This window comes from Ambystoma mexicanum, chromosome 2q, assembly GCF_040938575.1.
Source record: "Ambystoma mexicanum isolate Mex_15411 chromosome 2q, UKY_AmexF1_1, whole genome shotgun sequence".
NCBI classification, from domain to species: domain Eukaryota; kingdom Metazoa; phylum Chordata; class Amphibia; order Caudata; family Ambystomatidae; genus Ambystoma; species Ambystoma mexicanum.
Window position 1 is genome coordinate 732,059,937 of NC_090924.1, and position 12,060 is coordinate 732,071,996.

General features: G+C 47.8%; 1 protein-coding gene across 6 annotated transcripts in view; it reads left to right on the forward strand.

The window, feature by feature from the left end:
* The window catches only part of RBM33 (RNA binding motif protein 33), a 1,526,085-nt gene that overhangs the window by 947,280 nt on the left and 566,745 nt on the right, over positions 1-12,060 (forward strand). For all 6 annotated transcript variants that reach the window (XR_011303311.1, XR_011303310.1, XM_069647955.1 and 3 more), the window contains one exon: positions 2,660-2,932. Coding sequence is in view for 4 of the 6 variants with exons in the window: in XM_069647955.1 (XP_069504056.1) it covers positions 2,660-2,932 (273 nt within the window). In the remaining 2 variants the exon portion in view is untranslated. The remainder of the gene's footprint in view (positions 1-2,659; positions 2,933-12,060) is intronic.

Genomic DNA, 12,060 nt, shown 5'->3' on the forward strand with positions numbered 1-12,060 from the left:
AGCAACCAAGACAACTATCCTCTGAGAACAAGTGAGGTTACTCAACAAGAGGTAAGTTCTCTTTGACTTTACAGTACCTTTTGTTAGAAGAAAAACTGTCCAGCTGCCTTCTGTTCCTGTGCAGCTCTGCAGATCCTGTGTTCCTGGGCCTCAGTCGTGGGGACAAGAGGGAGGATGTCTGGAGGACTCCTGCACTGCAATGGGATGGTGGGCGACAGAAAAGGACCAACTTCTATTCAGTGGCACTTCCTGGTTTCAGCTCCTCGCATCTCAGCAAATAGAGACACTGCGGTTTCTTGGCTGTTGAGGTGGGCTTTTCTTGCATCTGGTGTCCAGCACTCTGTTGAGGTGGCTCAGGCTCGGTCAGTCTGGCTTCCTGGGAGTCTGGAGGATCTTCCTGGAGCTCTTGGCCAACTTAAAAGCAAAGCACCAATCGGGTGTGCCTCTCCCTGGCTCTTTGATTCCAGCAGCAACTGCAGTGTAAATACAACCAGCTTCGAGAGGATGTACATGTGGCTTACTTTGAAGTTGATTGGTCCCACCAACTCAAGGGGAGAAGTCGTCCTTGCGGGGCTTCTCTAGTCAAAGTGAATTCGGAGCTTCTGCACAGCAGCAGGGCTTCACCAGGCAAAGTTGGAGCAGGCGTCTCTTCCAAGTTCTTCTTCGGATTCCTTCATCCAGTGGTTCGCTCTGCCTGCCAAGCCAAAAAGCCTCACCTTTTATTCAGTTCTTTCCCTTTCATTCCAGCCTAGCTGTCAGTCACCCAGCAGGGTGGCTGTCCTTGCCGGACAGCCAGGCGGCCAATCACCTAGGGGTGCTTTCCTGTCTCATAGGAGACAAAGCACAGGAAGTTTCGGGCACCTCCCTCGCTTCCTGCCCCAGCCAGATCCCCTGGAGCCAGAGGCGGGCTTCAACTGTGAATCCTGCCAAAGAAAAAACGAACAAAGGGACCAAACCTGTTTTGGCACGCAGAGTAAATCTCAAAGGACCTTTCCACAAAGAAATGGCGACAAAAGAAGACCAGGACAGTTTGACAAAAATGGCACCCTTGGGTGCTTTACTGCAGCTGCGAACGCAGCCCGCGGTAAAAGCACACCACGTTAGTTAAATGTAAACCACTGCCACCAGCCATTTGTTGAGGAAAGGGTAAAATAAAAATGCTACATGAGAAGCTAGACAAAGGGGATACTAAGTAATCCCTCCAGAACCCTATTGTAAGATAGTGTGTGCTGGGTCTAGAAAGTTACAAATGTAAGTAAAGTCAATTTCACTTTACTGTTCTTGGAAACAGTAGTTTATCCAAGAGAAGGTATTCAACCCTTTGTGAAATATAAGAGACTTCCCTGTGTCACGGCACTGAAGGTGCTTTGTGTCACAATGTAATGATGCCTATAGAGTTTGTCAGACTCCAAAGTCGAAAGAGAAACGGAGACCAAATCACAGAAAAAATACATGAGAGTGGGAAAAAGGTCTCACTCTCTCCAGGTTAGAAATAAATAGTCCTAATGTCTAGCAAAAACAGCTGGGGGTCTCTAAAGGTAGAAGGGAATTAACACATTTCTGAGAATTATGCCTAACCACACCAAATTACGAGTAGAATTAATAACCAATTGTCCCCAAAAGCTAAAACAGGAGACATTTGTGGTATGCTTCCCCTGTCACAAGCAGAGCTTTGCCTTGCAGGACTTGGCGAATGGCAGTTTCAGAAACTGTCCTCAGTGCTAGTTACACAGATCAAATGAAGAATAGCTCCAAGATGTGCCTAGGTTTACAAAATGCTTTGCTGAGGGCAACCAAAACCGACCTAGCAGGAAATATGCAGCAGTCCAGTTCTTGACACAGGGTATCCATTCCTGGATAACAAGCGGACAGACTTGTGACGGCTGGTAAGGTGTCTGGGACCATAAACCAGTGCTAGTCCGTTCCATGGACACTGCTGCTCTTCCCGGGCCCTGGACACTGCTCGTGAAGTGGAATGATCATGCATGTCCGTTCCTACTACTGAACAGTAGGAAGACATCCAAACAAAGGTAATATTTTGCAGTGGCAGGGCTAAAAAAATAGGGTAGCCTTTTTTTACCATTGTAGTAGCTAAAAGACACCTTTGCAGTAAATGTAAAGGTGCATAGTGGTGCACCAGTAAAATATGTAAAAATAAAGATGCATTACCACAAACCTTTCAGTAACAGTTGATTAAGAATTACTTTAGAGAAAAAGAAGTGAGTAATGGGGTCCCCCGCGCTATTATCCTTAAGGAAGTTAGTAGTGCTTCACACAAGGTAGAAATGGGGAGCAATATACCCCTGTACTAGTAGTCTTAGGGACTGACTAGTACTTGTCCATGAAGTGAGTTGCAGGGGCAAGCGGAGAGGTTAAAATTGTCCAGGAAAAAGCTGAAGGAACTTGTGAATATGCAAAAGGTCTAAGAATGAGGCTAAAATGGAGCGAAAATGACAACTGTACTAAAATATGCAAATGTTGGAGGGAGAAGATAAGTTACGTGGGAAGTGAAACGTATATCACTATTTTTAACATAAAGAATGTAAAAGAAGGTGGCTTTGCATGGGTTGGAGATGTGATGTTCAAAGTGAAGGCTATGTGCTTTATTTGTAAAATGTTCAAATGTAACATAATGTAACAAATGGTTTTTATTCATCAGAGCACACCTGCACAGAATCTTAGGAAAGGCTCCAACCAGCAGTCTATGCGAAATAGTAATTTGCGTGAACTGCCTATTGCACCATCTCAAGTCACTGATATTACCTGCAACCGAAGAGGCACAGTTCCTGCTGCTCAGGTGAAACCCCTAGCCCATGCTGCTTCAGCTTCTGCTGGAAGGACTGCAGTTGTTGCGAAGAAGTTACAGGGGAAAGTGGTGAAACATGTTCACCCAGCATTACAGCCTAAAGCGGAGGGAAATTCAGACCAGAAGGTATGATGTACTAAATATTTTATATTGAACAGTCCTGTGTTGTCTATTGCTTCATGATTTTCAAATTGAATGCTTTCTAAATCAATTCTTCAAGTTCATTTAAACTTATCAATTAACATTCAGTAACCTTTGTACTGTACTGGGCCACCCATGTTTCACTGACATATGTATTGAAGGTTGGTAACTGTGGTGGAGAAATGGAGTATGTAGAGATGGCTGCAGGCACTGCATCGAGAAGCTGGTAGAGGCTAGAACATTGCATCCAACAGGAAATACAGACCGGCTCATCTTTAATGTATCCCAAAGCTCTGTTGAAAGGGCTATAGGGTCTTCTACAGGTGGATGCAGATTTCTAACTATGCATCGAGACAAAACTGTACGCAAAGCTCTTAAAGCAGCTGCCCCTACCTCCTAATGCCATGGCTGTTACTGTCTCCTCTTCTGAAGTCAAACTAAGGGCTTAGTAAAACCATTCAACTGAGACAGTGCAAGACTCCACTCTTAGTATAAGGCTGTACCACCTGAGTTTATGGTAGCGTAGACAGAGCCACCAGGCTTATCTTAGGAGGGAGAGAGGGCTGTAGGAAAGTACACTGAACTTATAGTACAGCAAGGATTCAATATAAACACAACTAGAAGTATTATAAACCAAAGATTTATTATAAATAAAAGTAGCCCAAGTTGAGTCTTGTGGTAAGTACTGGTCACAGTCATAGAAACATTCATCAAAACACACCACAATGCTTGAAGATACGCAGAGGAAAGCATAAAACCTTCTTCAATGGAATGCCTTTCTCCCTCAGATTCCTCATCTGATGGATATTGTTAGGCAAGAATTGATGTAGTAACCCTGTGGGAGACTACACAAAACTTGTCCTCTTGGTATTAGATCACCCACCTTTTGGTATAGGCCTGTACTGCACAAGTTGGTAGTGTGACTGAGCAGCCAGGCTTATCTCAAGAGGGGTAAATGTGAGCTGTAGCAATGAAATTCTCAAATACAAGTATCACTTACACTCAAGGTTTTAGTTAAAATAGTTATTTATATCTTTAACAGCAGTTTTTAAATAAGCATTCTTTAAAAAGGGCAATATATGTAACAATCAAATATACTTTAAAAAACATTTCCAGAATCAAAGCTAGTAGATACCCTTTAGAGACACTTATTATACACTTCTTACACCCTGTGGTGACTCCACTAACTAGGAAAGTAATGGCATTTATATATCACATTTACGCTTTGTAGATTCTGAGGCTTGTTGAAAGGAAAGTTTAAGGAAAGGAAAAAGGTTAAACAGGTTCTCAGAGCATGTGCACACTTAATTCTTCCACTGAAGTCTAAACAAAAACCTTTCCCAGCAGTAATAGTTTAAAACCAAATTATCACCTCTGCGGGACAGTAAATATCAGTCAAGTGGACTAGAAGAATCTGCAGGGAGCCAGGACAACCAAGGTCAATTGGAGCATAGTCTATGGAGCTGAGGCACTTCTTAGATAACAAAGTCTTGGACAAAGTTAGCGAGTTTGTTGAACAAAAATCACTGTAGGGTCACACGCTGTTCATTTGTGAAGGGTAGAGCTGAAATCAACTCTAGCAGAAGTAGCTACTTAAAGTCTCAACTGAGAAGAGCAATGTTAAAGACACTGAGATCAGTACCCCAAGTCAGAACAGTACCTTTGGTTAGAAGGAGAGTGGTCAAGCTGCTGGTTGCAATAATGCAGATCCTGGGTTCCTGGGCCTCAGTCGTGGGGACAAGCGGGAAGACATCTGGAGGACTCGTGCAGCGGCAATTTGGAGGACGGCGGCAGCTACGGGCTCTTTTCAGGTCAACAGCACTTTGCAGCACCACTGCGGATCTTGGACACCGGTTGGGCTTCCTTCACTCTGTGAGTCCTGCACTCTGGTGAGTGGACTCTAACTTTGGTCATCCTGCTTCTGGAGGGTCCTGGGAAGAGTCCTGGAGCTTCTGGCCAGCTTGCAGACATTTCACTTGACTATGGATTTCTCGACCCCTGGCACTTGGTTCCTGCAGCAGCAAAGAAGTACAGCCAGTTGGGGAAGATGGTCCAGTGGAGTTGGTCTCTGTTAGTTGGTCCCACTAACCCAAGGGAAGAAGTCTTTCCTTCCGGAGCTTCACTTGTCGATCAGAAAAAGGAGCTTCGAATGGATTGTGTCCTCCCACATATTCCTCATCTTAGATATATATTCTTACCTTCAGTTTCGCCTCGGAACATTTCCTCTCTCCAGCAGGGGGCGCTCCACTCGAGGCGACGACATCTATGTCCCTCGGTGGCCTCCGTCGAGCACCAACGTCATCAGTTGTATAAAGGCCTCGAGCGCATCCGTTGGCTTCAGTTCGATTTTTCCGTTGGCTTCGCTTCAGATCGATATAAAATGGCGCTTCAGTTATAGCGAATAATGTCTTCTTCGAACCCATCCACTCGAAAACGGGTTTTAAGAAATGCCAAAGGTCTGGAAGAAAAATGTCGCTGACCGACCCTCATCGTAACTGCCTCTGGTGCCTCAGTTCTGAACATCGAATCGACGACTGCGGTTCTTGTCAGTCAATGACCCATAAGGCCTTGAAAGAAAGACGAGATAAACTGGCGGTGGGGGTGGAATCCTCAAAGTTTTCTTCGAGAGGGAAGAAACACTCGAGTCTTTGGTAAAACGCCATAAAAAATCCAGATCGAGGAGTAGATCGAGGAAGTCCTCTTATTCTTTGTCCAAAAAAGTGAAGAAAAGACGGCACCGATCTCCCTCTTCCTCGACTACATCGGAGGACGTTATTACATATGCAACAAAGCATGACTCCCCTAAAAAGTGGGAAGCATTTAGAGCATCGATGATTAACATTTTTGAGAACGCGGCCCAGTCCCCCTCTAAAATGTCTGTTGAAGATCATGCCTCTATGCCACAAAAAAGTGACAGGGGAAGGTCTAAAACTAGGAAATCCGACAAGAAATTGTCGAGGGTGTCTTCTAGGGAATCTTCCCAAACACCTAAAAAGAAAAGCCTTCCAGTGCATAAACAGGAAGCAGACCTTAAGAAAAAGACTTTAGACATTGATACGTCTTTAAGAACCTCAACGAAAACCTCTTTGAAGCCTCCATCGAAGGCTGTTGAGTATAAGGGGTCGACGACCCAGCCAAAAAAAAGTTACGTCGAGTACACTATCGACTACCTCGAAGACTCCTTCGACATCGATTGTTTCGAAGGCTCATTCGACGGCGTTGTTTGTCTCGATGATACCTTCGACAACATTCGTAGCGCCTTCGAAAACATTGAAGAATGCCTCGACAACATCGAAGGTAACGGCCACAACTTTGACGCCATTGACGCTTCCTTCGACGTCGACACCAATTACAGGGGTGAAACCTATTCCTGAAAGCAGGCATGATTTTTTCCAAACTATGTCATCCATATATGGAGAAATGTCTTCAGGAAATGAGGAGGATGAAGGAGATGAACCTGAAGTTTCATCAGCAGGGGTAAAATATGGTGCAAGGGAGGTCCCTGAGGAATTAATTGATCCTCACTCAAAAATGCAAGACCTGTATGAATGTTTACAATCTGCAAGTGGACTAGGTACGTCCCCTGAATTCGAGTTTGAAAAACCAGATCCAGCAGAACATGCTGATTTGGGTTATAGAAAACTTATGAACAAAGTAACAGAATTTATGGGATGGGGTAGGAACTCAGTATATTTTGTCAGGAGGTCCTCAACCAGATCCCATACTTCTCCAGCATTGGATCTTTCATGGATTCACATGCTTAGAATATTCCCCGTCAGGCTGGGAATCCCCGGTACATTATATAGACCCTTTCCCGTAGGAAAACTTTTTCGACGCTTATGCGTCCTATCCACCTCGTTTTGTATCATGCGTGCCCGCACCGTCAGGACGTCATGATATAAATACAGGCCCCGCCCCCGCGCTCCCTCAGATTTCAACCGTCTTTCAAAGTAGTGGGATCCTCGTGTTTACTACTAGTGAAAACTAGGTTGTTTTTTCTGTTTCGCTTCGTCGAAGTTCAAATTCTGGAGAATTATGTCTGGAAAAACGTTATTTCGCCCGTGTGCAACATGTGGCCTCAAAAAAGTTTATGAAGGAGACGGCCACATGGACTGTATCTACTGTCTCCACCCGCACCGCACGGCGGATACATGTGAGATATGCCAGGGTTTCTCTCAAAAAACCCTTAAGGACCGTAAAAGAAGGCTGGTCGACTGGCTTAATGACGGAGCGGGTGCCTACCCGGCTTCGGAAGTTGGCTCCACGGCCTCCAGGAGCAAGTCGGAGCCTCCATCAAAAAAGGTACGGCCAGCGGAAATTTGCACTGAGGACAAGCATAAGGGGAAACATGCTGGATCTTCCTCATCACATAAAAAGCCCTCCTCCTCCTCATCATCTAAGACGGAGAGGCTAGCGCTGTCAAAATCCTCCTCAGGGGACCGTCCCAGGTCTTCCATGAGTCGAGATGCTTCAGCCGGGAAGTCGGCATCGAAATCGACGACGAAGTCTAAGGGCTCGACGACGACGACGTGCTCGTCGACCTCGGTGTCATTGACTATGCCTATTACCGTTCAGGCAGCAGCGGTTGGGATTCCTTCGTCGACGGAGACTCAGTCTATGGCTTGGCTGCCAGAGGTCTATGACCCGATCCCCCCTGAGGTCTTACTGCAGCCAGACATGGCCTGCTCGGCGGAAGGAGAAGGCGACACGGTTCTGCAGCCATCGGATTTAGGCTTACGGCCTTCCACGTCGGCGACGATGAGTGCGAGCGGGGGTACGGTACCTATATCATCCAGGCTACTGACCCCCCAGACGGTCTTGTCTCTGGATGTGCTTAATACTCTTCAGAAGCTCCTGCAACAGCTGGATACGCAGTTCCCTCAACCTGGGACGTCATCGTCACTTTTTTTTCTGTACCTTCCGTCGACGAGCAAATCTGTACGGCTCGCTCGACGACTAAACACCCATCGGCTCCCCAGGTGGTAAAAGATCGTCCTCGAGCTCAGGAGGAGGGTGAGTTGTCGGAGTCCGACTCTATACCGGGTGACTCGGGGTCAGACATCTCCCTGTCACCGTCGAGGGACCCAACATGGAATTCGGATGTAGAGTTAGAGTCTACGAGGAGCCAAACACAGCCATCTCCCCCGGATGATGTGGGAGCCTTCCATGCAATGATGGGAAAAGCTTGTTCCGAGTTCGGCTTGATTCCTGAGGAGCAGAAGAAAGACTGTTTCCTTTTTGACCACATGGCTCAAAGGAGAAAATCGGTATTTGCCATCCCAATCCTGGACCACGTGTGGCAAGAAGGTCTCAAGACGATGCGCCATCCGTTCTCGGAGCCAGCCATAAAGGGACGGATTGAGAAAAAGTTTAAAGCTCCGGAGTCCACTCCAAAATGTCTAACATCACAGCCTCTGTCTGACTCGGTGGTGTCGGCGGCAGCGGCTAGGAAGGCCAGGGTACAGCAAAAATGTTCCAACGCCACCGGAAAGCGAGGCTAGGAGGCAGGACGCCTTTGGAAAAAAGGTGCTCTCGGTCGGAGCAGCCAATTCCTTAGCAATCGTGTCACGATATGATAGAGAAATGTGGCACAAACTAGCCCCTATCCTGGAACACCTGCCAGACGAACACCGGAAAGCAGCTATGTTACTGGTGCGGGATGGCGAAGAGGCCTCGAACCACGCTATTAATGTCGCAGTTGACCTAGCAGAGTCTGGTTTCAAAAAATCAGCCATGGAGTAGTGCTTCGTCGACAAGCGTGGCTCAAATGTACTACTTTCCGTCCTGAAGTCCAGTACAAAGTCCTTGACATGCCATGCGAAGGGGAACACCTGTTTGGCGAAAAGGTTGATGAAGCGTTGAAAGGGATGAAAGAAGACACGGATACTGCTAGGTCCCTTGGCGCCCTTCAAACAGGTAGAAACTTTCGCTCTTTTCGCCCCTTCAGGGGTGCTTCTGGAAACTCCCGCTTTGGAGCCTCGAGGGACCGTGGATTTAACAGGCCCTCGTACTCTTCACAAGGGTTCAGACGAGCGTCCCAGTCGGCACGTAGAAGCAGGGACTATCAAGCCTCCAGGCGGCGAGGCTCGGGTCCGTCGTCAACGAAGAACAAGCAAACCAGCAACCAATGACGGCCTTCGGAACGTCCTGGGGGGTCGAGTCTCTCATCACTTCGACCGATGGAAATGCATCACCACAGATCGATGGGTTCTAGACACGATTCGCATGGGTCATGCGCTACAATTCAAAGACAAGCCTCCACGTCTTCCTCCTTTATTCTCGACACAGCCCCACCTCCGAATCCTACGACAAGAGGCGGCGCTTATGTTGCGAAAAGGGGCGGTAGAGAGAGTTCCTGTGGCACAGGAAGGACAAGGAGTTTATTCCAGGTTCTTCGTTGTCAAGAAGCCAAACGGCAAATGGAGGCCCATTCTCGACCTGAGGGTACTCAACAAGTGGCTAAAGAGCCTAAAATTCAAAATGCTAAAGCTCCAAGAGGTTATCAGGTCGGTGCAACCCATGGATTGTCTATCATCACTAGACCTTCAAGATGCTTATTTTCACATCCCAATACGCCCACGACACAGGAGATATTTAAGGTTCGTCGTCGGGAGAAAGCATTTTCAGTTCAAGGTCCTCCCTTTTGGGCTCAAGTCCTCCCCCAGGACGTTCACCAAGTGCTTGGCCCCTATAGCGGCCCATTTAAGAAAGGATGGTCACCATGTCTATCCATATCTAGACGACTGGCTGGTCAGAGGTTCGTCCAAGGAACAAACACGAGACAGTCTAAGGGTCACAATGTCCCTCTTACAGGAACTGGGCTTCGCAATAAACTTCAACAAGTCCTCCGTAGAGCCTTCGAGGACCTTGGTCTTTCTAGGAGCGGAGTTTCATACACACACAAGCCTGGTGAGACCATCCAGCGAAAGAATTCAGAAACTTCAAAGCAAGGCGTCGGAATGGGGAGGCGGTATCAAGGTTTCAGTGCGCAAGTACATGTCCCTGCTAGGGACCATGTCGTCCTGCATTCCGTTGATAAACAACTGCCGTCTGTTTATGAGACCTTGCCAGGAATTTCTAGCGGACCGTTGGGCGCAGAGCCGAGGTCGCTGGTCCGACAGACTGGTCGTCGACGAACAACTAGTTCAAGCACTCTGCTGGTGGAGAGTGTCTACTCATCTAACGAAAGGCATGCCTCTACTGGAACCAGAGTTCCAAAAGACGGTGGTGACGGATGCATCGCTAAGCGGATGGGGAGCTCATCTGGATACGTTATAGGTACAAGGCCAGTGGTCGTTGCAGGAGTCCTCCCTGCATATCAACCTGCTAGAACTGAGAGCAGTGCGATGGGCTCTGAAATCTTTTCTTCCTCAACTGAGGGACTCGGTGGTGCGTGTCATGACGGACAACACCACTACGATGTTCTACTTGAGGAAACAAGGAGGGACACGTTCCAGGTCCCTATCGACGGAGGCACAGAAAATCTGGCATTGGGCCCTGCAACACAACATGCAAATCTTAGCGTTCCACCTACCAGGCGTGAGAAATGTGGAAGCCGATGCCCTCAGCAGAGAAATGAACGAAGTTCACGAATGGGTGCTGAACGACCAACATCTACAAAAAGTATTCAAGAAATGGGGACACCCTTCCATAGACTTGTTTGCGACGAAGAACAACAGGAAATGCCATCAGTACGCAAGCAGATGGCCTCAGCAGGGCTCACTGGGGGATGCGTTCTCCTTCCCATGGACGAACAAATTCCTGTACGCATTCCCTCCGTTTCCCCTTGTACAGAGGACGTTGCAATGGATCCTCAGGTACCCATGTCGGGTAATTCTGGTGGCCCCGTACTGGGCCAGACAGGTGTGGTTTTCAGACCTACTACACTTAGCGGTGGCGGAACCAATGAGATTCCAGAAGACCCCCGACCTTCTGTCTCGACAGGAGGGTGTCGTTTGGCATCACGACCCGGACAGCCTCAAGTTGACGGCCTGGCTCCTGACTTCGCCGAATTTGGTCGGCTAACGATACCGGAGGACTGTCGGCATATCCTGCAAGCGGCAAGAGCACCTTCCACAAACGCCTCATACGCGTACAAATGGAGGAGTTTCTGTCAATGGTGTGAGGATCAACCAGGTTTGGTCCCGCAATCGATTAAGCCGGAACAGCTCCTTCCATACTTGCTGTTCTTAGCTCAAAAGGGCCTGTCGGTATAGTCAATAAAAGTACACCTAGCAGCCATTTCCAGGTTTACTCGTCGACGGCATTCGGCACCATTGTTCAGCGACCGCCTGATTAAGCACTTCCTTAAAGGCCTCTTTCGGAGTTTCCCTCCAGAGAAGAAATTTCCGCCGGAGTGGAGCCTCAATCTGGTCTTAACGTCTCTTATGAAGCCTCCTTTTGAGCCAATGTCATCATCGTCTCTAAAGTTTTTGTCGTGGAAATTGGCCTTCCTGGTGGCCATCACTTCAGCCCGACGTATTTCAGAAGTTCAGGCTCTAATGGTAGACCCACCATACTTACGATTTTTCAAGAACAAGGTAGTCCTAGCCACTAACCCGCAGTTCATACCAAAAGCTCCTTCGGTGTTCCATAAACACTCCTCTATTGTGTTGCCTACGTTTTTTCCGGAGCCATGCTCGGGAGCGGAGCGCATGCTACACACATTGGATGTAAAAAGGGCTCTCAAGTTTTATCTTCATCGTACGCAACCGTTCAGAGAAACGAGACAGCTGTTCGTGGCCTATGGTTTGGGTGCTAAAGGAAAAGCCATTTCGAAGCAAGGACTGTCAAGATGGGTGTCATCTACCATTTCGTACTGCCATTCCAGGGCAGGGAAGCCTCTTCTACGACGGCCAAGAGCTCACTCAACTAGAGCAGCGGCATCGTCGACGGCACTGTGGGCCGGAGTCCCTCTGGGGGACATCTGCATGGCGGCTACCTGGGCGGCTACACACACCTTTACCCGCCATTACTGCCTGTCGCAGCAACATGCCGAAGATACCCGGATGGGACAGGCGGTGCTTCGACACCTATTCCAATAAGGTAAGCCCCGGCTGAGGGGTTGCATCCTATGGAATTTATGACTGTATGTGGTTCGTTTTCCTATGTTA